Here is a 26,185-nt window from a genome sequence, read left to right as displayed (position 1 = left end):
CAGCTAGCAGCAGCTGGGGGACTAGGTCCTTCTGTCCTGAAGGAGAGTCAGGGATGCATCACAGTAGCTACCCTATATGTGTACCCTATAACCCAGAAATTCTGCAACAGAAATACTTACATAGTGTTAGCCGAAAGACATGTACAAGAATGTTCATAGCAGCATTATTCATAATAGCCCACACTGGAAACAAGTCAAATGTCCATCTACAGTTGATGAATAAAACATGGAATGTTTGTGTAATGGAATATTATACGGTACAAATAAAATGTTGAGTGAAAGATGCCAGATGCAAAGAGTAAATACCCATAATATTTCTCACTGATTCTGTAACAAATGACCCCACATTTATACTTGAAACAGCACAAATTTATTATCTTACAATTCTGTAGATTAGAAGTCTGACACAGATCCCACTGGCTAAAGTCAAAGCACTGGCAGATCTGTGTTCCTTCTGGAAGCTCCAGGGGAAAATCTGTTTCCTTGTGTCTTCTACCTTCTAGAGGCTGCCCACATTCCTTGGCTCATGGCCTCTTCCTCCATCTTCAAAGCCAGCTACAGAAGGTGGAGTCCTTCTAACAGCACGTCACTCCAACCTCTTCTGCCTTCCTCTTGCCTACAGTTGGGATTACACTGGGCCCACTGAATAATCCAGGATAATCTCCCTATCTCAAGGTCCTCAATTTAATCACATCTACGAAGTCCCTTATGTTGTGCAAGATAACATATTCAGAGAAGGAAGCAAGTAGGGGCTGATGGGAAAAGAGCGGAGGGCCAAGCCCTGGGGAGCGCTACCTCAGTTTCCCCAGCCTAGGCAGCGAGGATGTTCGCAGGGCCTCTCTCTTGTTGGAGCAGTTAAAGGCAGCCCCCGAACCTGAAGGTTTGCCTTCAGCTCCTGAAGCTAAGGATGCTTCAGCGACAATTTAGATGATCCCAACGTTTCAAAAACATCCAGCTCCTAGGTCTTCTCAGCGTTTAGCCTTGATGACACTGGCTGTGCCCTGAGCATTCTTCTACCCTAATTCTCTCCTTTTCTGTAGCCACCCTCCTCCTGCCCTGGCCACGGGAGCACTGCCTGGCAGGGATGGGCAGTCCCCATGTCAGCCAGTGGGGACTGGAGATGTGGTGGCATCTCTTTTTCCAGAGCCCAAACATGTTGGTGGGAGAAGGTGGGATTCTCAATGCTGGGCCCACGCACTGGGCAGGGGGATTCAGGCTGAATGGCAGTCCCCTGGGTCCCATGAGGCTGGTGTTGGGGTCGGGGGCGGGGGGTAAGCTAAGCTGGGCAACCGATGCTGCCAGGGTGGTGGAGCCTCCCTGTCCCCCTCTGCAGGGCATAGGGGATTGGAGCCCTGGTGACCCTCGGAGCTGTGGGCTGGCTGAGGAGCAGGGTACCCGCTGTGCCCAGGCCTGTGCTGGGCCCTTGCCGGATTTGGCTCACGGGAAGCCCAGGCCCCTGGCCAGGTGTGCCACTCCCTATGCCTTCAGGGCAGATTTAGTGTTTTCTAAATTATTCCATGAGGAGGAAAACCAGATCTGCCTTTCAAGGAGGAAATTCCTCAGCCTCCCTGAGCGACCAGCCAGCAAAGCCCTGGGATCCATTTCAGGCCTTTCCCTGCAATTTAGTCAAAGCAGGGTGGGGAGCCGGGCCCCAGGAGCAGGAAGTTCACGCCACCTGGCCTTGGTAACTCCCAGAGCCTGGCACCTCTTCTGTGCCAGGAGACAGCTTAGGGCGTTCCATGTTGTGGGCTCTGTGCCCCCAAGCCTTGGCCACCGTGATTCCCCTGGGGCCGGTTTGACACCCCCGCGGCCCGGAGCGCCTATGCTGCGGGCAGCACAGTCTCCCAGGGCTTCCTGGCAACGCCAGTCCAGGCCCTGGGTGGGAGAGCAGGGCACAGACACCGAACCGGAGGAGCTCTGAGCCACCGCGCCAAGATGGAAAGGCCCTCCCCGAGGGCACCGCTTGGGCGCAGGGCGGGGACACTGATGCCACAGCGGGCGCGCGGTTGCCACTGCCCATCTCTGCGGATCCTCCACCTCCGCACCCTGTCCAGCCCAGCCCACCGGAAATGACGGCGAGCGCACGGGCTGCGCTGACGTCGGAGGGTCCCCGCCACTCCTACTCACACTGTCACGCTGGGGGCGGGGAGGCCGCCCAGCCGCGCCTCTGGGCCCTTGGGACCTTGGCGGACCCCACACGCTGTGCATCTTGGGTTCAGGTCAAAGGATTAGGCGACACCAGGAAACCTTCCTCGGATCCCCGCACCCTTGCAGGCAGCACCTCCCTCCCTGTCCCCAGACCCAGTCATTCCAGCGCTGGGAGCACATTGTACCGAATGATCTCGCCCCATCTCTCCCCTCCACCAGTCTGAGGTCAGCGCCTGGTGGGGTAAGGCGCTCAGTACTTTGAGTGAGTGAGGTCATCTGGTCTCCATCCCTCTCTTCCCCCAAGCACCATCTGAGTTTGTTTCAGACAACTGTCTGCTCTGAAAGGGGAATTATTTCAGATTCTCACAGTCCTTGTGGTCTGGAAGTGCCTCCATATGTCTACCTCAAATCCTGCAGTTTAAACCCTCCAGGCCTGTCATCAGTGGAGTGACCTTTAGGATGCTTGTGCTGACAGTGTCCACCCTTACTGCTTTGGTGCCTCCTCATGGGGTGGTTGGAGGGTGCAATGAGCTAATGCATGCCCGGTGCTCAGACCAGCATTTGCTGTTAGGATCTTATTATTATTTTGTGTTATAGAAGATTATTACTTATCATTTTTTAAGCCTGGAGGATCTATTCCTGGCCCATCGCTACCCCTTTTCTGGCAGGGCTCCTGAGGTGGGCTGTGCAGGGCCCTTACCCTCCTGGCCGGGGAGGCAGGTGAAGCCTGCAGTCAAGTCTCAGGCCTTGGGAGCCTTGGAGGAAGAGCCCCTTGGAGAAGCCCCAGGCACGTGTGTCCACTGTGGGCTGCCTGGGCTCCCACCGCCTCTTCATAGCTGCATCACAGCAGGTCGCCCCACTGCATGGGACCCGTATGCCTTCTGGCAGACTGAGAACTCCCTGAGGGCAGGGACTGCAGCTGGCATATATATGCCCAGTGCCCAATGAATGAACAAATGAATTTTCTAAAACCATATTCCTTGGCCCTCCTTCTTCCTCCGTCTCCCCAGAGACCCCCTAACTCCACGTTTCCCAGCCCCTCTTATCCTTTTGTCCCAGGTCAAATCTCCCTGCCCTACTTGCAAAGCCCAGAAAAGAACTAAAAGATGAATTTGAGAAATAATTGACCAAAACATGTCATTCCTGTTGATTAAAGTGGACTATGACAGTGCCTCCCCTTCTACGATCACTCAAGCCAGAAACCCAGGAGGTACCTTTGTTCATTTATCCAATAAATCCTCCCCGTGTACTGGGCCCGGTGCTAAGTGCTGAGGATGCAGAGAACAAGACAGACCCAGCCCTGCTCAATGAAGCTTGAATTTCAGTAGGAGAGACAGAAATAAAACAAATAATAAGACAGAAATATTTTAAGTGGTGTTAAAAGTTCTAGAAAACACACTGGGGGCTGAAAGAACAGTGGCTGGGGATAGGAAATCTCTCAGGGAAAGAGGCTTTTAAGGTAAGACCCCAGAGGATGAGAAAGGGACAGCCACATGTAGAGCGGGAGGAGGGAACAGGCAGAAGGAACAACATGTTCAAATATTCCAGGCAGGAAGAGCTTCGAGGGTTTGAGGAAATGAAGAACTATGAGGGTGGAACCTGGGGCCGAGGTGGGAGGAGCAGGTGCAGACTGTGCAGGGCCTTGGAGGTTGCTCACCAGGGGCCCTGCTGAGATTGTTCCCAACAAAGGACTCACAGGTGTTTTCAGGGGGGGAGTGTTGGGAGCTGCATTGTCAAATTGGGCTATTCTGCAGACAATTGGGGGGCAGAGTGGAGGCTGCTATAGGTGGGAAGGGGCGGGACCCTGACAAATGTGGGGGCAGTAGAAAGACAGTATTTATGTTTGGGTGATAACCCCATCAGGACCTGGTGATGGACTGGATGTGGAGGTGATGAGGAAAGGTCAAGAGTGACACTGGATTTCTGACGTGAGCACCTGGGAAGTGCCATTTACTGACATGAGACTTGGAGACAAGGGTCAGGAGAGAGAAAGATCAGGTTTTGGAGAACAGAATCACCCACAATGGGGCAGTTTTAAATGTGGTGCCATATTCTTTGACACTCTTTCCATGGAGAGGTGGGCTCTAGGTCCTCTCCCCAGGAATGCAGTGAGCTTGGGCTATTTTGACCAGTAGAGTATGGTAGAAGTGACTTTATCTGTTACTTCCTCCTGGACTAGGGACTGAACAACCATGCAGCTCCCTCCTTGCTCTCTCAGAACACCCTCTTTTCTCATGCATCATTTGGGGTGCTCCCTCTCAGAGCCCAGTGTCCTTGCCGAGAGAGGCCCAAGCCACATGGAGAGGTCATGTATTGGTGCTTCTGTCTTCAGCCCCAGCTAAGCCCAGCCTTTGAGTCCTCCTAGCCCAGGCATCACATATGTGAGTGAAGAAGCCCCCAGATGATTCCAGCCCCCAGCTGTTCTGAGTTAACCCCTGCCCCAGCCATTCTAGACTTCCCCACTGAGACCCCAGATATCATGGAGCAGAGACCAGCCACCTCAGCTGGGTCCTGTCTGAATTACTGACGCACAGAATTTTATGAACATAATAAGACTGTTATTGTTTTCCACCAAGTGTGGTGGGGAGGTTGTTAAGCAGCAATAGTACCTAGAACACATATGAGATTGACAACCAAATTCCAAGATTCCACCTCACCAATATCACCTACATTGCTCCTCTCTGTCCCCCTGTGACGGCTTGGGTTCAGTACCCATCAACACTCACCTCCCAGGCGAATTCCCTGTGTTCTCTGGGTCACTTTCTCTTGCCGCTGCCAGGATAACTTCACTAAGACCTAATGACATCTGATGACATCATCGCCCTGCTTCCAAGGCTCTTTACTGCTCATAGAATGAGATTAAAGCTCCTTATCAAGATGTAGGCAGCCCTTTATGGTCTGCTTCTGGTCCCCTCCTCAAGCTTATCTCGCATCACTTTCAACATTTCATGGTTTCTGTTCCCTGGATGAGCCAGGCGCTCTACACCCCTGGGCCTTCCTTCTACCTGCTCCCCCTAGTAACTGGATGCTGGAGATTTTCCATTTGCCCTTTCAGATCTCTTTCTGTCTTCTCCTCTGCTCTGTGCTGCAGCAGGCTGAGCTTGTACAGTCACCCCTGCTCTCTTGCTGTCCCACCTGATGGGAAGCAGGAGCAGGAGATCCCACAGCTCCCTCCCTCCCAGACTCTGCGGGTGCCTTCTGGTTTAGGTAACTGTTTCCCTTGACCCTTCCGGCATATGGGTAGCCAAAGCTCTGCACTGCTTCTAGCTTTTCTTTGCAAATCACCCCATGATTAGCTCTCTTTGGTTACTCTGTCTGAATGTTCCATTTGTTTCCTGTACTTAGCAGATGCTGAGTTAATGTTTGTTGGATGATTAATAGTTGAACTCAGAAAAACCGTGCCAGGGAGGGCCATGGGGGCTGCAGACCAGCAAGTCTTCCTTTTAGGACATGATGTGGTTCCAGCATGGGGAAATCATAACTAAGAACCTACCAAGGAATCATCAAATTGATAAGGGATAAATAATTTTTAAAAATGTTTAAAAGCTCTGTTTTATTTAATAATATTTTTTTTCTGTACACATCCAGACTTTTTTCTTAACATTTTTTTTTTTTTTTATTTTTTTTTTTTTTTAGGTTGGTCAAGTGAGGCAGTAGGAGTGGAGAAGGAAGGAAGGAATCTGTAAATGGTTGTGATCAATTAATTGTGAATACCACTGCACTCGGCCCAGGCTTAAAATGTTTACTTTAAAAGTTTTCACATGTACACACAAGTAAAGAGAATAGTGCAATGAATTGTTTTATTTGCTGTGGTATTTTTAAAACAAATCCCAGTCGTTAGACTATTTCACTGCTACACCCTTCAGTATGCAGGACTGGAAAACAACTAACAGCATTTTACAAACATGATCAATGGTGGAATTAAGGAGGATTTTGAGTTTAACTTAGAGAACATAAACAAATGGTGGAGATAAGTGGGTGTTTTTCCACTTAGATACATTAGTGGTCCAATTCCTCAGGACGATGTTAATATTTTCTTTTTACGCCATAGTAGGGAGAATGAGCAGAGACCTTGTAAGATTTCCTGGGAATGGATGCTCTGATTATCTAAGGAGCAGAATGCCCCCCTGAGTGGGAGAAGACTTTCTGAGGCTGGGTGAAGGTGCACTCACTTAAATCCATCCCATGAAATCCGGTGAGAAATATGAGGTCCGTGTGACCAGCAATATTTCAGTGCCACTGGAGTTCCAGGTTGCAAACCACGGAAATGGCTCTGAGTGAAGGACAAGACCAAAATGGTCACAATTACACCTGGAATGGCTGGTTAGCACCAGTTCTGGGTTCTTCTCTTCTTCTTTTTAAAAGTCATATTTATTGAGATACAATTTATATACAGTAAAATTCACTCCTTTTAGACATACAGTTATATGAATTTTAACAAACATACATCATCATGGAACCACCACCGCAATCAAAGCATAGAATGTTTTCATCACCCCCAAAAGTTTCCTGACTTCCGTTCATAGTCAATTCCCTTATCCTACTCCTGGCTCATGGTAACCACTTGTTTTCTGTCCCTATGGTTTTCTCCTTTTCCAGAATGTCTATAAACAAAATAATACAGTACATTGCCTTTTGTGTCTGGCTTCTTTCACTCAGCACAGTGCTTTTGAGATCCACCCACGTTGCTGCAGCATGTGTCAGTACTTTGTTCCTTTTCATTGCTGGGTACTAGTCCCATTACATGGATGAACCACAATTTGTTATCTGTTCACCAGTTGATGGAAATTTGGTTGTTTCCAGTTTTCGGTGATTATGAATGAAATTGCTATAAGCACCTGCCTTCAGGTTTTTAAGTGGATCTACATCTTCATTTCTCCTGGGTAAATGCATAAGTGGGATTATTGAGACATATAGTCAATGTAAATTTAACTTTTTAAGAAACTTCCAGATTGTCAGCATTTGGCATTGTCACTTTTTTTTCTTTATAAAAAGTCATTCTAATAGGTATGTAGTGTTATTTTATTGTGGATTCGATTTGCATTTCCCAGATGATTAAGATTGAGAGTTTTTAATGTCACTGTGGCCTGGACTGGGGTTATTGAGTGATTTGTAGAATAGACTGGATTTTTTAAAATGCCAAATAAAGGAACTATTCATTCATTATCTTGGAGTGATTAGAAAAGCCTTGGGCCCTGCCAAGGATTTTGCCCAGGGCGGGGAAAAGCCACCTCTGGAGAAAGAATAGAGCCCTGTGACTGTGCCCCGGGGAGTCTGTGAAATGGCGACACCCCTGCCACCTCCTCCTGGCTGCCACACCTACTCCACCCTGCCTTTGCACCATAGTTCCGCGCCTAGATGTTGCACCCCTCACTTTCCACCTGTGGAATTCCTATGCAAGCTAAATGTCACCTCCTTTTGAAGCATCCAGGGTCTCCAGAGGCTTCCAGACATATCATGGAAGATGAGGTGGAAAAAGTACAGCCTAACTTGGAGCCAGGCTTGGATTTACTTTTTCGGGTTTGTTCCTTACTAGTTGAGTGGCTTTGGGAGAGTAACTGAATTGCTTTAAACCTCAGTTTCCTCAAATGTAAAATGGGGGTTATAATATCCACCTCAGAGGTAGATATTTATTGTTAGAGATATCATCATCTTATTTTTATTATTAATTTGCCTCTGTCAAAGGCTCACTCTGCTGTACCACGGCGGATTCTCTCCTTTTTTCTCTCCTAGCTACTGGCTCATAAAGGACAGCATCTGTGATTTATGGCCCCTGGGCCATCCCTGGCACATGTTGGCAAATACCGGTCCCTCAACACATTTGTCGAAATGGATGGATCTCAAAGGATTCTCAGGGAAGGCAGGTGACCAGAGAGGGACCTCCCGCTCTCATCCGGGAGCCGCGTTCCTGGACCATGGACACTGCAGCCAGCACCTCCCTCCCACAGAACCAAGGGCTATGGGGCTTGTGGTTGGAATAAGTGCGGGGCTGTTCTGGACACATGAGTTTGACAGGTCAGAAAAAGGGGGACCGAGAGAGAGGATGCTCAGAAAGAAAGGAATGGAGAAGACGGATCGAAAAGGAGGAAACTCGGGCAGAGCCGGCTGGCTGAGATGTGGGCCCGGAGATGCAGCGAGGATGCAGTGTGAGGATGGGGGCGGGGGGCATACTGCTGGGAGGGTTTCAGGCCCTGGGGACTGGGTGGCAGTGGGGGAGACTGAGAGCGGACAAGGCTCCGACGCAGAAGGAGGAGCGCAGAGGCACCAGGCCTGAGCCGGGAAGGGCATGCGGCGTGCGGCGGCGCTGGGTTCCAGCCGCGGACCGGGAGCGGTGGGCGGCCCGAGCGGCAGGTGCGGGGGGGCGGAGCCTCGAGGGGGCGGGGCCGACGCCGGGCCGGCGGGCGGGGTGCGCAGCTCGTCTCCTGCAGGAGCAGCGGGGGCCGCGGAGCTGGAGCAGGAGCCGGAGCCAGGGCTGGAGTCGGGGCTGGGGCCGGGCCGGAGCGGGCTCCGGCGACATGGGGTCGGCCGACTCCAAGCTGAACTTCCGGAAGGCGGTGATACAGCTCACCACCAAGACGCAGGTGCGCTCCGGGGCCCCAGCCTCCCCATCTACCTGCCAGGCTGGGGGCTGGGCAGGGCCAGGGGAGGGGGCCTGCACGAACTTGGCTCTCCCGGAGACCGTGGGAATGGCTGGCCTGGGAGGTGACGCTGAGGCCAGCACCGGAGAGAGACTCCTGGGCTTGTATCCCGGGGCTCCATCCCCTGGCCCTAACCCCCTACCCCCAGCCTCCTCTCCCAGGAGCACCCCTGTCCCCGAAGCCACTGCTGCCACCTTAGGCTGACGTGTGCCTACTCTCCGAGCTGGCGACGCAGCTGTCCTCCCCTGCTCCGCCCCCCAGCGCCCCCAGCCTCGCCTCTCCAGCCTCTCCCTCCCCCACCCACCCATCCATCCACCCACCGCCCACTCCCCTCCCTGTCCCTTGGTGCCCGCGGGTCCCGGACGCAGCGCTCGGCTGACTCAATGCAAACAAAGCCTGGCAGGCGAAACAGCTGGTGAGCGGCGGCAGCGGCCTCGCTGGGCCCAGGTCGATGCCGGAGGCCAGGGAAGGCCCGGGTCTTCCTGGAGACAGGCAAAGAGTGGCGGGCAGTAGGACAGCCTGGCAAGAGGACCTGTCCCCAGGCCTCTGGAGCCCAGCTTCCCAGCTGGGGACCGCTCCAGGCGTCTTCACCTCCGAGGCCTTGCTGAGGGAAAGGCTGTGCTAGCCCATGGCCTCTGTTCTCTGGTTCAGGGACCGGGGCCCTCAGGATTGCCCTTGGTCTGCTGGTAAGGGACCTGGGGGGACCTATCAGCTTAGTCCATGCTTGTGACTCTCCCGAGTCCACAAGTGGCACAGCCGCCACCTCCTTGTCCCCGACATGCACCACTGGCTCTAGCAAGGCTGCTTCTCTGCCCACCCCTTCTATCTTCACCTCTTGAACCAGGCCACTGTGGCCACAGAGATGCTCAGCCCTGGCTCCCCACATCCCCACTTTCAAGGGACTCAGGGCCTGGTGCCATCTGGGACCTTCCTCCCCCCCGCCACTGCTCTCCTGGACTCTCTCTCGCTCCAAGCAAGTGGAGCGGGCTCGAGGGAACCGTCTCATCTCCCCCCAGCCAGCTGGTCACAGCCCCAGCCGTTGCACCTCTGCTTCCTCACTCTTGTTCCCACCCTGGAAAGTTCAGGTGCCCAACGAATGCCCAGGGCCCCTGGAGAGTCCAGCCCTAGCTGAAAGGCGCTTGATAGAAACCAGACCTCGCTCCTCTCCAACCTCTCTGGCTCCTGGGTGGTTCTGGAACTTGTCTTTCTTAGGGGCTTTAGGTCTGTGGGTGGCAGGGAAAGTGGCAAGCGGGCCAGCTTCTCAATGTGGGGCCACAGGGACAGGAGGGAGGGAGGCAGGGAGGGAGGGAGGCTCCCATGTTTACCTGCCTGGGGAGTAACCACCGTGTCGGAGGAATGCATTGTAGGCTCAGCAGCCGGGGTCATTTGCCAGGCCAGCAGGACTAGCCCAGCTGGGTCCCGAAGGATTCGGAGTGTCCTAGTTCCTACCTGCTCAGGCCCTTTCCCCAAAATACTGTGTCTCTCTGTCTTTCCCTGGCAGCAGCCCTGTGACCAGCTGCCTGAGGTGGTGCTATTCCGTTTCCCAGCTGAGGACAGTGACTAGGCTTGGAGTAGGACCTGGATAGGCTGGAGACCAGCCTGTGCCTCCTTCCAGGGAGCATGGAGGTCCTGCAGGTGGGAGGGGATGTGGGCTTCCTGGAGGGAGAGGCCCTCCGTGGCTGAAGCCTGGGACCCTGTGTAGTGACCTGGCTCGGGCAGCTTGGGTGTGAGGACCAGATCCCAGATGGTCATCACAAACCTTACCACTTGGTGTCCCCAAGGAGATCAGACCCATCATCCACAGGATGACATCTGGTTCTAGGCCCTTAGAGGCCGTGCTTTGGGCAACAGACAAGCGGACCCAGCGCCTTTTCCCGTGGCTGGAGCCTGTGCCGCCGCTCGCGCTTCCTCGCCTTCCTGCCCCACATCCTGTTTTCTTCCTGCCCCGTCATCCAGCCTTGGGCCAGGCCTGACCCCGGTCCTGAGGGCCAGCAGCTTCGGCTGTGTTTCCTGACCCTTTCCCAGGGTGGGTGGGACCCGGGAGTTGGGGACATTCCCAGTCCTGGAACCCTCTCCCAGATCCTACCTTTCTGCAGTTCTTTGGTGCCGGCCGGGTGAGACCTGGTGGGTGTGTGGTCACACGTGTGCGTTGGTATGTGCTTAGGCATGTGTGCAGCACAGCCCTCCAGAACAGGCTTAGCAGGCAAGAGCAGCACCGTGGTCCTTCCCCCTCCCTCTACCCCCCTACAGAGACTCCAAAGATGCAGCTGGTCCCCCAGATCCGAGCAGGGGTCTGGCCTGAGCCAGGGCCTGGCAAAGCCGGGTTAAGGACACCTGGCTTCCTACCAGGGTAGCTCAGTCCCTGTGCCCTTAGCAGCACGGTCCTGCACACCTCCAGCAAAAATACTAGCTCGGATTTTAGAAGCTTCTTTGGGTTGGGTGGAGGCCAGCTAGGGTCACTGAGGCAGGAATTGAGCCATGTCCCTCCCATCAGAAGCCTAAGGGGCCTCAGTGACCCTGACTAATGACTGTAGCATCAGAATAGCCTGGTATGGTCAGGCAGTGGTCACCAAATCCAAATGTCCAAGCCACAGTGGGACCAGGAGAAGAGGCCCAAGTTGAGGAAAGAGGGAAGCAACAATCCTGTTCCTGAAGTTCAAGGCTAACTCCCACAGGCCGGATCTTTCCTCTGCTTCCAGAATGGGCTACCTTGGGGCCTCTTAAGTATCTCTCATTTTGGATTGAGTCCCAGTGATGCTTGTCTGATGAACTAGGCCAGAGGTCATGTCTACTTGGTGTTCAGATGAGTTCCTGCTCCTTTAAGAGGGTAGTAGCTACCTTGGAGAGGGGAAGTGTCAGAAATGGCAGCAAGATAGCAAAAGCTCTGTGGGTTTTCTGGGATGTCCTTCCTCACCTCACCCTGGCCCCAGGCCACCCAGTGAGTGTCAGAGGGCTGTTCTGGCTGAGGACATGAGGGCCAGCAAACCCCAGCTCCAGGGCCCCTCCTTTGGCCTCTGTTCCTTTCCCCCAACTAACTTGTTCTGCCAGTTCTGGGAGAGCCAGGCCTGTCCTGAGGGCCATGGCCACGCAGCTCCCTGGGTTGGGGTGTGGGGGTATGCCTGGACCTTGGGGAGGCCTGCGACCCCAACTCTGAGTTTGGACGGCCCCAGTGGGGCTCAGCCCTGCCCAGTGAACAGGATGAACAGGTCTCCTGGACGGAGCATCTGCCATATGCCTCAACTGCAAGGTCAGGGAGGGAGGGCTGGTGGACTGGGTTTCCAGGCAAGTGCCCCTGGGCCATGGAGTCAGGGACCATGCTGCGTGGGAACAAGCCAGCAGTCTGGGGCTCGTGGAAGAAATGGTTTCAGAAACAAAATTACTTTTTAACAAGACATATATTTTTTCTGATTACAAGAGTAATACATACAAAGTGCAGATTGGTGCTGGCAGCAGGGCCCTCGGCTTTACGGGCCGTAGGATTTCAGAGAAGGGAAAAGGCTGCGTTGGAGCAGCCAGGGAAGGTGTCTCGCAGGAAGTGGTATTCAGAAGGAACCTTAAAGGATGGGCCTGAGGGCGGGCGAGCATGCCTTGGACACTCTGGCCCGTTGACAGATGAGTATCCAAAAAAGAATGAATAGGCCAGGCACAGTGGCTCACGCCTGTAATCCCAACACTTTGGGAGGCTGAGGTGGGAGGATTGCTTGAGGCCAGGAGTTTGAGACCAGCCTGAGCAACATAGTGAGACCGTGTCTCTACCAGAAAACAAAAAACAAATGAACAAAAACAAGAAATAGTAACATGTGCTCTTAGAAAAAAATATAAAATCACCCAAAGAGATAGTTGCCATTAACGTTCTGGCTCATTTTCTTCTAGTCTTTTATTAATATATCATTTAACATGAAATTGTGATCATCCTATAGGTAGTTTTATGTCTTGTCTTCTTTTCCAATAACACTGTGTGCATTTTTCATTGGTTAATATTCCTCAAAAGAGTGATTTTGATGGCTGCATAATACTCCATTGTAGCCACGTGCCTTCGTTTTTTAAGCATTCCCTGATTATTGGTCATTTAAGCTCATTCCAACTTCTTACTGGTATCAAAAATAAACATGCTCATACATGCACATCTCTAAGCATTTCCTTAGAAGAGATATCTAGAAGTGAAATTTACGACGCAGACTAGTTGCCCTGGTTGCCTGTGTTACTGCCTAGATGATGCAGAGACCATGTGTGTTTTTAAGGGGTATTGCCGCCATAGGACCGGTTGGATTTGGAAGGCATTGTTGGTGGAGGGGGAACGGTGGGGAGAGGGGACAGCCTGGGTAAAGGCAGAGAGAAGAGATAGTGGGGTCATGTCCTTGGGGTAGGAAATGCAGCTGTGTGTATGTGCAGACATGTGTGCATGTGTGCACGTGTATGTACGTGTAAGGCGTGTTTAAGTCAGATCTTGGCTGAGGGTAGGGCCACGGTTTAGACTTGATCCAGCAGGCAGTGGGAGCCCCCGAAGGTCTTTGTGTGAGGGAGCATCGCCTTTGGCACGGTGCTCTGGCACAGTGGATGGGGCAGCGTGGAGGCAGGATTGAAGGAGGTGGATTTGGAGGTGGGAGCCCCGGTGAGAACAGCCTGAGCTGCAGTGCTAGGGTGAGGGTGCTTGGCTCAGAGAGCCGTGGAGGTCAGATGCACCAGGTTTGGCACCTGTTGGGTGTTCTTTGAGAGGGCAGAGGCTGGAGGACCAGTGGGGGGGCAGCTTGGGTGACTGGAGGCAGAGTGCACCTCCCCTTTGTTTTCTTCCCTGGACATTTGACCTAATGGTGTGGCCTGGGGCTGTGCCCAGGTGGGGAGGTCTGCCCTGCCAGAGGGTGGAGACTTAGCCAGGGTCACACAAGTTCTCAGGGACTGGGCTGGGCTTTGGCAATTGGATTCAGTGCCCAGTTGATCCCTGACCATGCATGCTGAGCACTCCAGCCTGACTGTGCTGGCCAGGGCTGGTGGTATCTGAAGGATGTCCCCCACCCATGTGGGGAGGCTCCTGGCAACAGCTGGATGGAGTATGGCTTCCCTCTTGGGGTCTGTCCCGGCTGCACATTGGGCAAACTGTGGGTCCACTGGCAAGGGGTCATGTAACTCTGGACCCTGGGTATCCCCATAGCCCGTGGAAGCCACCGATGATGCCTTTTGGGACCAGTTCTGGGCAGATACAGCCACCTCGGTGCAGGATGTGTTTGCGTTGGTGCCGGCAGCAGAGATCCGGGCTGTGCGGGAAGAGTCACCCTCCAACCTGGCCACCCTGTGCTACAAGGTGAGGGATGCCTCGCTCTTGTAGCCATGGCCTGCTGAGCCATCTTCCACCTCCCCAGGGCAGCTGACGATGGCCCAGCCTTCAGTGGGAGAGGCCAGGTATCCAAAACATCCCACCCCTAGGTCTAGGCAGTCCTGAGGCTTCACCCAGTTCTAGGTGGTTCTCCTACTAGGGAGATGACCATTTATGAGGGTTTCTCCAGGCCAGACCTTGCTGAGCAATTTCCACAAATCAGCTCCTTCAGCTCACCCTGGGAGGTGGGTACTGTTAGTGTTGCCATTTTACAGATGAGGAAACTGAGGCCGAGACTGGTGTCATCACTTAGCAAGGTCTCAGCCATCCAGTCGTGAGCTGGGCTCCCGTGATCCTCTGAGCCGCTCTGGCCCACACCCTGGTCCCCTGGGTTGGCTGGCCCTGTCTGCAGAGATATCCCTGCCAGGTGGCTCCTCTGCCTGTGGCTCCCTGCCCCTCCCCCTCTGTGGCCTCAGTGCCCACCCTGACCCCAAGTGCCAGGGCCCTACTCCCCCTTCCAGCATGCCCCTCTGCTCCTGCCGGTCCCCACAGGCTGTTGAGAAGCTGGTGCAGGGAGCTGAGGGCGGCTGCCACTCGGAGAAGGAGAAGCAGATCGTCCTGAACTGCAGCCGGCTTCTCACCCGCGTGCTGCCCTACATCTTCGAGGACCCCGACTGGAGGGGCTTCTTCTGGTCCACAGTGCCCGGGGCAGGGCGAAGAGGGGTCTGTGGGCCTGGCCAGGGCTGGGTGGGAGGTAGAGTCGGTGTGACCGGGAGAGCACATTTCAGGGCCGGCCACATTCCTCCAAAGCTCCTGTGGGATCCGGGAAGCCGGGGTGGGAGGCGGGGTGGGCAGCAGGGTTGCTGCAGAGGGATGGTGGCCAGTGCTGCCGCCTCAGGCCCTCAGGTCTTCTGCAGCGTCTCTGGCCCCCAGCCCCGAGGAGTTAGCTGCGGAGAGAAGCCGAGAGACGGGGGTGGCTGGGCAGAGATGGGGGCAGGGCTGCTGGGTCTTCTGAGGGCCCGAGAGGGACCCTACTGCCCTCTGTCACCCTCTCTCAGCTGCGCTGCACTTATCTCCAGGCGAGGTGCTGAGGGGTGGGGCACAGGGATTCCCAGCAGGGTGAGGCTCTTGAGGTCGGGAGGCCGCCTGGCCCCAGTTGCTGTTCCTGGGCCTGGCTCCCTGCTGTGCCCCCCCTCTGCTTTGAGAGGATTGGGGCGACCTGGAGCCCACGTCCTCCCTCTTCATCCTCCTGCCCGCGCTGCCTGCCTGGGCCCAGTTCCTGTCCTTCACCCCCTCCGCCGAGCTCTGGGGGCCTTGGCCAGCTACCACTGAGGCAGCCTGTGGGTGCCGTGTTCCCAGCAGGGGGAGGAGGATGACGACAACGCCCGGCCCCTGGCCGAGTCCCTGCTCCTGGCCATTGCCGACCTGCTCTTCTGCCCGGACTTCACGGTCCAGAGCCACCGGAGGAGCACCGTGGTGAGGGCGGCTGGGGCGGGCTCTGGTCCTGGTTGGGGCTGGGCCAGCTGAAGTTCCCTGGGGTAGGATGCTTTGGGGGCGGGGGTGCTCCGGGAAAGCTGAGCTGCCTGGCACGCGTGGGCCTGGATTGGGGGTGGGGACTGGTACAGCTGGAGAGGAGCCAGCTGGGCTGGCCCTGCCGCTGCATCCGGGTGGCTGGGCACAGGCACCCATTGTCTGCCTGCTCAGGCTTGGGGGGGGGGGGGGGTTTGGTTGTTGGGGGCTTGGTCTTTTCCTTTCTTTTGTTCCCGGGGCTTTGCCTTTGGTTGTTTTTTGCCCCCTCCCACACACCACCGTGGTACCCCATTCCCTGCCCCTCCCTCCCTCTCATCTCAAACTGGACTGAGCAAGTAAAAGAACCAGTGTGAGATTGAGGAAAGATGAGCTTTCAAGAGATCTAAGAACATTCACTTCTTCCTTGTGCATTAGGACCTGGGGCCCCGTGAGGGTCTGTCTTTAGGAGAATACAAGGGTCCCTTCCCCCAGGGATGGTGGGAGGCTTTTGTTGGCCAGGTTGCCGCTATTCACCTTGTCACCCCCTACCTGAGCTCTCCCTGGCCCTGTCCCCAGGACTCGGCGGAGGATGTCCACTCCCTGGACAGCTGCGAGTACATCTGGGAGGCCGGCGTGGGCTTCGCTCACTCCCCGCAGCCTTACTACATCCACGACATGAACCGGTGAGCTTGTTTCAGGCCTGGAGCCCTCGGCAGAGCCGCAGCCCAGGCCGGGCCCCGGCATAGCTCAGAGAGGCCCACAGGGTCTTCCAAGGACACTCTTGCCACTTGAAACCCCACTTCAGTCTTACCGGGATAAACAGGCGTCAATTCTTTCCTTGCACATGGCGGGGGTGCTGGGCAGGGTGGGACGTTGGGATCCTAAACTACCCTCCCCCATCCCTGCACCCCAAGGATGGAGCTGCTGAAACTGCTGCTGACGTGCTTCTCCGAGGCCATGTACCTGCCCCCAGCTCCGGAAAGTGGCAGCACCAACCCGTGGGTTCAGTTCTTTTGTTCCACCGAGAACAGGTGAGGGGCCGCTTGCCTTTCTCTCCATTCTCCCCCTTCCCTCCTTCTGGGCAGCCCTGAGCTGAGACCAGCCCCCAGTCCTACTGGGGGGACGTGCTGCCCCCTGCTGGTGATGGGCTATAACGTACCAGCCACACTTCACACCAGTCTTGTCCAATGTCTCACAGGAACCAGGGCCCCTGGATCCTCCATCTGGAGCCACCTGTCCAGTAGAAATATAGTGCAAACCACATGTGCAATTTTAAAATTAAAAATGTAAAAAAAGTAACATTAATTTCAATGATATATTTCATTTAACCTGAAATACCCCAAATATTAGCATTTAACATGTAATCAGTATACAAAATGATTGAGATGTTTTACATTCCCTTTTCCATACCAAGTTTTCAAAATCCAGTGTGTATTTGACACCACACATCTCAGTTTGGACCGGCCACATTCCCGGTGCTCAGTGGCTACATGTGGCTTGTAGCTGCCCTGTGGGGCCGTGTGGTTTAGACAGTGGGTGGGGAGGAGGTGTGAGAAGGACCTTGAAGGATGGGGCGGCCCGGCCCACATGGGGCGCTCACGGACTGTGGGGGCACATGCGAGTACGTGGAGGCGTCACACAAGCCACAGGGCGGGGCTGAGTGTTCGAGCAGGGACACACGCTCCAGCTGTGCCCAGGGCTGCGCTGGTAGCACAGGGGCTAGTGCCTCTGCGGGTGGTGGTGGCCCTCCGACACACAGATTGTGATCCTCACGTGGCACGCCTCATCCTTCTGGTGGTGCTGGCCTTCTACCCAAACTTTTTAAAAACTTTTTTCCAGAAGAAAAGGGAGCCCAGGTGACCCCTTCTGCCAGCCATGATCAAAGGCTGGTGAGAGTTTTCTTTCTCACCAGCCTTATCAGGCAGACTGCCACCCTTTGTCACTCACTTAACCTCACTGGGTCTCAGCTTCCTCGTCCGTAAGATGAGAAGCTTGAACCCTGACATCTTACGAATGTGAATCGAGTAGTTCTGTGGCCTGGGAGCTGGCCGGGTGAGCCCGTGCTCTGCTCCTGTGGGGGAAAACCGCCGTCTCGTGGGCCTCAGGCCCACCTCTGCAGCCCCGAAGGAGGGTGTCTTCCCCGCAAGACCCTAAGGGGTAGGAAGGCGTCCCACTGGGGAAGGGATGAGTCGTGGTTCTGCTCCCCAGCTTCCAGCCCAGGGCCTGGCACTGGAGTGCTTGGTGAATGAGGAGGTGGCTTGGATGACCCTCCAGGGTGGCCTGAGGGGTGACCGGAGAGCTGGGCCCCAGATGGCGCCTCTGCAGCCCCGCCCCTCTCCCCGCAGACACGCCCTGCCCCTCTTCACCTCCCTCCTCAACACCGTGTGTGCCTATGACCCTGTGGGCTACGGGATCCCCTACAACCACCTGCTCTTCTCCGACTACCGGGAGCCCCTGGTGGAGGAGGCCGCCCAGGTGCTCATCGTCACCTTGGACCACGACAGTGCCACCAGCGCCAGCCCCACTGTGGATGGCACCACCACAGGCACCGCCATGGACGATGCTGATGTAAGGACGTGGCGAGGGAGGGCGCAGCTGGCCCTGCTAGGGCTGTGGGTGCGGGGTGAGGACGGGGAGGAGGGCACCTGCTCACCAGGGGCTTCTACTCTTGGCAGCCCCCGGGGCCCGAGAATCTGTTTGTGAACTACCTGTCCCGCATCCATCGTGAGGAGGTGAGTTGAGTGCAGCTCTTGGATTCTCACTGTCCGCCCCTATGATGGTTATGGTTTTGCAGCGGCGGGGAAATCCGGACCCTACATGAAGGGACCACGGTCTCCTCGGACTTGGCCACCCCTTGTGAAGTAGTGATGGCAGGACTGCCGGGCTTTTGAGATGCAGAAAAGGCTAATGGCCTCAACTGGGTGGGGATAACCAGGCAGGCTTCTAGGAGGAGGTGGCTCCGATGTTGAGTTTCAGAGGGGGAGGGAAATGACAGTGGACAGTGGACTTTAGGCCAGGCAGGCCTGAGTACATGTGTCTGTGGCCTTGGGGAGGTGCTTGAGCTCCCAGAGATCTAACTTCTGCAGCTGCAAGATGGGGACCTCAGCTGCTTCCTCACCTTGTGAGGATGGAAGTAGAGCACAGCCCAGCTCGTAGTAGGTGCTCAGTAAATGACAGCTTTGCGAGAACAGTGGGATGCTCCCCCCGTGTGATGGGGCGATGGGGAGTAGTATTTTGGGGAGGGGCAGACGGTGGCACCTGTCTACCATGAGTCCAGGTGGGCAGGGGCCCAGTTCAGGATGTGTGTATGTGCGGGTCACCAGGAGCAGCAGCCTTCCTTGGGATGTGGGCAGCCCAGGGACAGGGAGGCTGTGGTCTGGCAGGGGGGCAGCAGGCTCTGCACACCTGCCCTGGACTCGGCCTACTGAGGGGACAGCCCCAGGACAGCTAGTCATGTCAGAATCTGGGCCCCTCCGGCTCTGGAGGTAGGATCAGGCTCTGGGAGAGTGAGGGGGCATTTGTGGGGACCCCAGGCTGGGAAGCTGGGGCCATGGGGAGCAGGGCTAGACAGGCCCCTGCTCTGCCCTCCTACCAGGACTTCCAGTTCATCCTCAAGGGCATAGCCCGGCTGCTGTCCAACCCCCTGCTCCAGACCTATCTGCCCAACTCCACCAAGAAAATCCAGTTCCACCAAGAGCTGCTGGTTCTCTTCTGGAAGCTCTGCGACTTCAACAAGGTGGGCTGGCTTCGAGGGGCTCAGCCGGTGGAGATGGAGAGTGGCTGCTCCAGTAGCCTGCGGAGACTGAGGGGGAGAGGGTGGGCAGAGCTGCCCCTCCCCCTGACCCAGCCCAACTGACCCCTCCCCCCACCCCCAGAAATTCCTCTTCTTTGTGCTGAAGAGCAGTGACGTGCTGGACATCCTGGTCCCCATCCTCTACTTCCTCAATGATGCCCGAGCCGATCAGTGTAAGACCAGGGTGCAGTGCGGGATGCTGGGGGCTTCCTGGCAGAGGGTGGGGTCCCGGCCATCTGTCCTGCCTCCCAGAAGCTCAGGCCTGGTGCTCTGGCCTCCCAGGAGGGGCTTCCTCTCACCCGCCAGGATGGGTCCCTGCCCCGGCACCCTCCCTCCCCTTCCCGCCCTGAGCGACCCCTCCTGTGCCACGTGCTGCAGCTCGCGTGGGCCTGATGCACATTGGCGTCTTCATCCTGCTGCTCCTGAGCGGGGAGCGGAACTTCGGGGTGCGGCTGAACAAGCCCTACTCAGTGCGTGTGCCCATGGACATCCCGGTCTTCACGGGCACCCACGCCGACCTGCTCATTGTGGTGAGGGGGCTCGCACGGCCAAGCGCTGGGGGTGTGAGCGACGTCCTCCTGGCCGAGTCCTGGCCTGGTCCCCGTGACGCACCCCCGGGACCCCACAGCCGCACCTCTCCCTCCCGGCACAGGTGTTCCACAAGATCATCACCAGCGGGCACCAGCGGCTGCAGCCCCTCTTCGACTGCCTGCTCACCATCGTGGTCAACGGTACGGGCGGGCCCGCCTTCCCCGCGCTCGCCACCAGGTGGCGCCGGGCGCCAGGCCGACCAGCCGCGGCTCCCTGGTTCCAACCCCCTCCGTCCCGCAGAGGTAGAACGCGAGCCCTGTGTGCCGCTCATTTTTCTAGGAGCCACATTAAAAATATAAAAGAACAGGTGACAAAGATTTTATAATATTTTCTCTAATCCACTATATCCCAGATACTGTCATCTGACACGTAGCCAATATAAAAAATGACGAGCGAGCTACGTAATACTCTTTTCCACACCCAGTCTTCACGGTCGTGTGTGCTTCACACACGCTCCGCACCTCAGTTAGGACTAGCTGCGTTTCAGGCGCTTAATGGCCACGTGTGGCTGGTGACCACCAGATTGGATGGCGCAGGTTTGGACAGTTGGAGTCACTTGGTGGGGATATCACAGCCACCTCCCTTCTGCCTGTGCCCCGCCAGCCGCCAGCCGGCACAGACTGTGGACAGCCACCTGGGAGGAGGCAGAAGGGCTCAGGGCCCAGCAAGGCGGGTGGCTGCGGGCTGGGGCAGAGTGACTTCAGTGTGGACGTCTTTTGGAGAGGATGGCTGTGGTGGGTGGTGGTTGCAGGGTGAGTGGTGTGGGGCTGTGGAGGCCTCGAGCTGGGCTGTGACTCTGGGGCCAAGACTGTCCCTTATTGTCCTCATTCACTCACTGGCTCCATCCCACAATCTTATGTGAGCTGGCTCTGAGAATGCGTTTGAGGACCAGACAGCCCCCTGCCCGGTGGGGCCCTCAGCCTGGTGAGGGGGGAAGACGTGAGACAAGGACATGCACAGGTTAATATGTGCCTTCAGGCTGGGCACAGCGTTTCGTCTTTGACCCCCCGCTGCCCCCAGGTCTGTGCGCAAAAATACATATCTAATGATATGGCATTCTAGAAAGACTTCAAGGTCCTGAGTCTGTATCCCTGCCCAATCATTTTATTACCGGGGAACTTGGGCCAAGTTTACACCCCTTCCTGAGCCGCAGTTTCCTCATCTGGAAAATGGGCATGATCTCATCTGTGTCCTGCCTCCCTCTCGGATGTGGGGAGGGCTGGGAGAGGTGAGATGTGTATGGCTCTGTAAGCAGGACGGCTGTCCTCACGGTCGAGGGGTGAGGGGAGGTGGAGCCTCACTGCCTCCAGGGACTTGGTTTCCTTGGCTTTGCAGGGGCAGGGAGGGACTGGGGCAGGAGCACGTTGTTCCGCCCAGGCCCGCCTGTGCAGGGCTGGCAGGGGCCCAGGAATGAGCAGACCACTCCCCTGCAGTGTCTCCCTACCTCAAGAGCCTGTCTATGGTGACTGCCAACAAGCTGCTGCACCTGCTGGAGGCCTTCTCCACCACCTGGTTCCTCTTCTCCGCTGCCCAGAACCACCACCTGGTCTTCTTCCTCCTGGAGGTCTTCAACAACATCATCCAGTACCAGTTTGATGGTGAGGCAGCAGCCAGGGCCCTGGCCGGCCTTGGGGGCAGGGATCAGGGCCGCCCCTGGGCGAAGGCACCTTCCCATCTAAGGAGGGCACAGCCCGGGAACTGGTCTCCAGGGAGGTGCTGGCCTGCTGGCCTTCTGCTCCTGGTTCATTCATGTAATGTGCATTTATTGAGCACTTGCTGTGTACTTGGGTGCAGGGGATACAGTGGGGAACAAAGGTGTGCTTCCTGCCTCATGGAGTTCACAGCTAGGGACAGAGGCAGGAGGGAGGCTTCAAACCGGTGATCCCCCAGTCAGATCATCTTAAATCTGATAAAAGGGAAGTTCAGACACCTGACGGGTGTCTCAGCAGCCATCCTGCCCAGTGTCACAGATGCCTGGCTGCCTGGTGTAAATTCAGGCCCTGCCGCTCATCAGCTCTGTGACTGCGGGGATGTTACCTAACCTCTCTGAGCCTCAGTTTTCTCGTCTGTGAAATGGCCCTCACAATAGTACTAAGAGTCCCTGCCTCAGGGAATGTGGGAAGATTAAGTAAAATAACCCACAAAAAGCACAGTGCCTGGCAGTTTAAATATTAGCAATTATTATTATTGCTGTTTCCACACTAAGCAAAATTTGCGCTGATCTCTGAGGGCTGAACGGGGGTAAGGCGGGTAGGAAAGCATCACGGAGGGGTCGGGGTGGACAACACGTGGGGAGGCCCTGGGGGTGTTGGGCTGAGAGCAGAAGAGTGTGGGGTGAGGCAGGATCGGAGGGGTGGATGGGGGCCCTGAAGGCCCTGGGAGGCATTTGCGTCTCCCCCTGAGAGCTGGGCTTCGGGAGGGCTGGGGGTCGGGCACTCACCCTGTGGTCCTCCCGGAGGCCTCCTTGGTCACCTGGCTCAGGGAGAGTCAAAATATTTCACAGCTGGCTTGGACTGGACACATCAGGCCGCTCTGGGGCCCGGCCCTCTTTGCTGGGAGGTGTCCGTTGAGTGCTGGGTTGTGAGGGGTCTTGGAGGTCCCAGGAGGGGCTGTTGTGGGGAGCTCAGGCCAGACGCTGTTTTCCCGCAATGTAACATCCTGGGGTGGCCATGGCTGGCACACACTGCCGCCCAGCCCTGCCCTGGCACATCCATTGGGCTCTCTGTACCATCTACCCCTGGGGAAGACACCCTCCTGTCCTCCAACCCTTCCCCCAGGGAGCCCACCCAGATTGGCAGGGGTGCGGTGGGGGTGGGGAGGCGAGGGACCTCCTTGAGGTCAGGCATGCTCCCTCCCCACAGGCAACTCCAACCTGGTCTACGCCATCATCCGAAAGCGCAGCGTCTTCCACCAGCTGGCCAACCTGCCCACCGACCCGCCCGCCATCCACAAGGCCCTGCAGCGGCGCCGGCGGACGCCTGAGCCCTTGTCCCGCACCGGCTCGCAGGAGGGCGCCTCCATGGAGGGCTCCCACCCCGCTGCCCCTGCAGAGCCTGGCACCCTCAAGACCAGCCTGGTGGCCACCCCAGGTCTGGCACTGGTGGGTGGGAGGGGTTGGGGGCTGGACACAGTCTCTGGGGTGTCACCCCCATCTCTGGCAAAGGGTGTGGCCTGCGTTGGGAAGCTGTGGGGATGGGGATGGGCAGCACGGGTGGGGTGGAGGTGCTGGGTGGGCCCAGGAAGGGTAGCTTGTGGGGGGATGGGGCCTTGGGGCTGGGTGTGGGCTCTGGGAGGAGTGGGCACAGGTGGGGGTCAGGGGGTCAGACACAACACGGCATCTCTAAAGTGGGGAGGGGAGATGCGGGTCTCATGACTGTGGCAGGGGTCCTCACTCCCACCTGTGCCCACCCAGGCATTGACAAGCTGACAGAGAAGTCCCAGGTGTCAGAGGATGGCACCTTGCGGTCCTTGGAGCCTGAGCCCCAGCAGAGCTCAGCAGATGGCAGCCCAGCCAAGGGGGTGGGTGACAGGGACTCCTGGAATGGGGTGAGGCTGGGCGTTCCCTTCCTCCCTTCCTCTGTGGTGTGGGCTGGGCCAGGGCACTCTGGGGTCACCTGCAACAGAGGGGCAGGCACCCAGCGCCCTGGGCATCAGAGTTGGCAGTGCTGACTGTCAGGGAGGGTTTGGGGGGCCTTTCACAGACCCCTCCCTTGTTTATTGGTCACGGTGAAGCCCTTGACCTGCAGGTTCCTCATCCGTCAGCCTTATCTGAGCTGGCCTTTACCCCGCCTGCCCTGTCGCCCCAGCCCTAAACCTGTCACTGAGCTGGGCTGGGCCTGGGGTCCAGGGCAAAGGGTGATGGGCTGGGCTCCCTTCTGTCAGGAGCAACCCCCCCAGCAGTCAGTGGGGAGACCTCATTGCCCTCCGCCCCCATCCTGGGCCCTCTCCCTGCATCCCTCACCCCCGTTCCTTTCTGGGGACCAGGAGCCCAGCCAGGCGTGGAGGGAGCAGCGGCGACTGTCCAGCGCGTCAGCCAGCGGACAGTGGAGCCCGACGTCGGAGTGGGTGAGGCCCCACGCTGGAGGAGCCGGGGCTTGGGGTTCGGGAAGACGGTACCGAGGTGGGGCTGGGTCAGGGGCCGCCCGGCCTAGAACAGCTCGGTAAAGACTCGGATGGGAATGCGTCCCTGGGAGCTGGGCTGGGGGTCAGTCGTTCTGGCTGGGTGACCTTCCCATGTGCTTGGCCTCTTTCTGGATCAGTTGGGTCCTCTGTCTACACTGCCTGCCAGAGTTCCCCAGTAGGACTGAGCTCTGGTCGCCCACAGTGCTCACTTCCTTAATAAATCTTCCTTTCTGACTTCTTCCCCTGAATCATGTCCCCACTCCCTGTGTGTGTCCTGAGATCACCACTGATTGTCCTGGACAGAAATGATGCCTGTCTCTGCCCAGTGCTGTTGTGGGGGCTAAGGGGACAGTTTTCCGAAAGGCACGTGGCACGGTGTCTGGCCTGTAGAAGGTGCTTACTGGGGGCCACCGCCCCCACCACGAACAGCAGTTACCGCTCACGGGCCCTGCTGTGGGGAGCAGGGAAGCTTTCTGCCTTGGGGCGCCCGTGGTTCTGGGTCAGGGGCAGGCCTGTCCCACAGCCCCTGCAACCTCGGTCCCTCCCCAGGTCCTCTCCTGGAAGTCGAAGCTGCCGCTGCAGACCATCATGAGGCTGCTGCAGGTGCTGGTTCCCCAAGTGGAGAAGATCTGCATCGACAAGTGAGTCTGGCGCTGGGCGGCGGGGCCAGCCCAGGCTTGGGAGGCGTGTGTCTCAGGGGGAGCCGCATGCCCTCCTAGACCAGGGGAGCATGCTGGTGAGCCCCACCTCTGCCCGCAGGGGCCTGACGGATGAGTCGGAGATCCTGAGGTTCCTGCAGCATGGCACCCTGGTGGGACTGCTGCCCGTGCCCCACCCCATCCTCATCCGCAAGTACCAGGCCAACTCGGGCACCGCCATGTGGTTCCGCACATACATGTGGGGCGTCATCTATCTGAGGTGGGCCCCGGGCAGTGGGTCTGGGCCCTGGGAGGCCCCCAGCTCTGGGTCCCACCATCTGTGGTGGGGTTAACATCAAGACATATCTGCTTGAGGGTGGGCACCCATGGCCCAGGGCGGGACATCGGGCTGGAGGGGCTGGTTGGGGCATTACTGCTGCCTGGCTCCTCCCCGCCATCTTTCCTGAAAGGTGTTTCAGCACTTGGGTGACTCTCCCCCCAACCTGCAGGAATGTGGACCCACCCGTCTGGTACGACACGGACGTGAAGCTGTTTGAGATTCAGCGGGTGTGAAGATGGAAGCCTGCAAGGGGCTGGGTCCAGATGCTTCCTGGACCCACCGTTCTGAGCTTTAAATTACCATGATCAGGCAGAGTGGCTGAGTCCTGGGTGGCAGGCCCCAGGGACCCCTGTGGCTGGGACAATGAGGACCGGCTCTGACCCCCATCCCCCAGGCTGAACTCACAGGAACCTCCTGTCTCCAGGGCTATAGGCCCTGCCAGACCCCCTCACTCCGATGCCCTTTCAGGGGTCTCTTCTGTGTTGACCCCTCTGTGCCCACCTGCCCCCGGAAGCCACCAGGTCACTGTGCTCCAATGGGTTTGCCCAAGGAGCCATGGGCTGTCCCTTGAGGTACCTGGCAGGGCGAGGAGAGTCCTTCCCAGCCTCCTAAGCTGAAGTGACCTGTTCCAGGCCTGCTCCCTGCCAGGGCCCGTGGGAAGAGTGTGGCCAGGCTGCTCCTCCAGGAGGCTGGGGGCTGGCAGACTGCGAAAGCCAGACTGGGGCCCCTCGTGTATTCTCGGGGTGTGGAGTAGGGTGTTGAGGGTCTCCCTTCTACCCGGTAATGGGGCAGGGAAGGGAACTGGGGGGGCAGCTGTTCAGTCCTCCCTGCCCAGCCTGCTGCCTGAGCGGGGGGGTGCCACCCCACCATCTTCCCCGGCTCTGCCCACGGGGGCCCTCACCCCCGACCCGTGTCAGTACAATCTTTGCTCTGTACAATCGGCCTCTTTACACAATAAAGCCCCCTCTCCCCGCTCTGTCTCTTTGTGCTTGGAGGGGAGGGGGCCAGGCCATGGCTCTTATTTTCAGGGGAGCTGAGGACTCTGCACCTCAAGGTCAGTCCCCAGAGAGCCCCCAGTGCATGACTGGGAACCGG

At 57.1% G+C, this 26,185-nt stretch overlaps 1 protein-coding gene across 1 annotated transcript; it reads left to right on the top strand.

Annotated features, from left to right (window-relative positions):
* Positions 1–8,528: 8,528 nt before the first annotated feature.
* On the top strand, positions 8,529–25,881 carry HID1 (HID1 domain containing). The gene is made up of 19 exons (XM_012662385.1): positions 8,529–8,729; positions 13,936–14,085; positions 14,650–14,820; positions 15,457–15,573; positions 16,183–16,289; positions 16,521–16,637; positions 17,952–18,174; positions 18,282–18,338; positions 19,202–19,342; positions 19,482–19,572; positions 19,778–19,929; positions 20,052–20,130; positions 21,424–21,588; positions 22,852–23,079; positions 23,403–23,509; positions 23,975–24,055; positions 24,662–24,753; positions 24,872–25,030; positions 25,260–25,881. Exons 1-19 carry the CDS (start codon positions 8,664–8,666, stop codon positions 25,321–25,323), a joined length of 2,367 nt encoding a protein of 788 aa, XP_012517839.1. The 5' UTR covers positions 8,529–8,663; the 3' UTR covers positions 25,324–25,881.
* Positions 25,882–26,185: the final 304 nt, after the last annotated feature.

Source organism: Propithecus coquereli, unplaced genomic scaffold (assembly GCF_000956105.1).
Source record: "Propithecus coquereli isolate 6110/MARCELLA unplaced genomic scaffold, Pcoq_1.0 Scaffold76, whole genome shotgun sequence".
NCBI lineage: Eukaryota > Metazoa > Chordata > Mammalia > Primates > Indriidae > Propithecus > Propithecus coquereli.
Note: the sequence above shows the minus strand (reverse complement) of the source record. Positions and strands in the feature narration are given on the sequence as shown.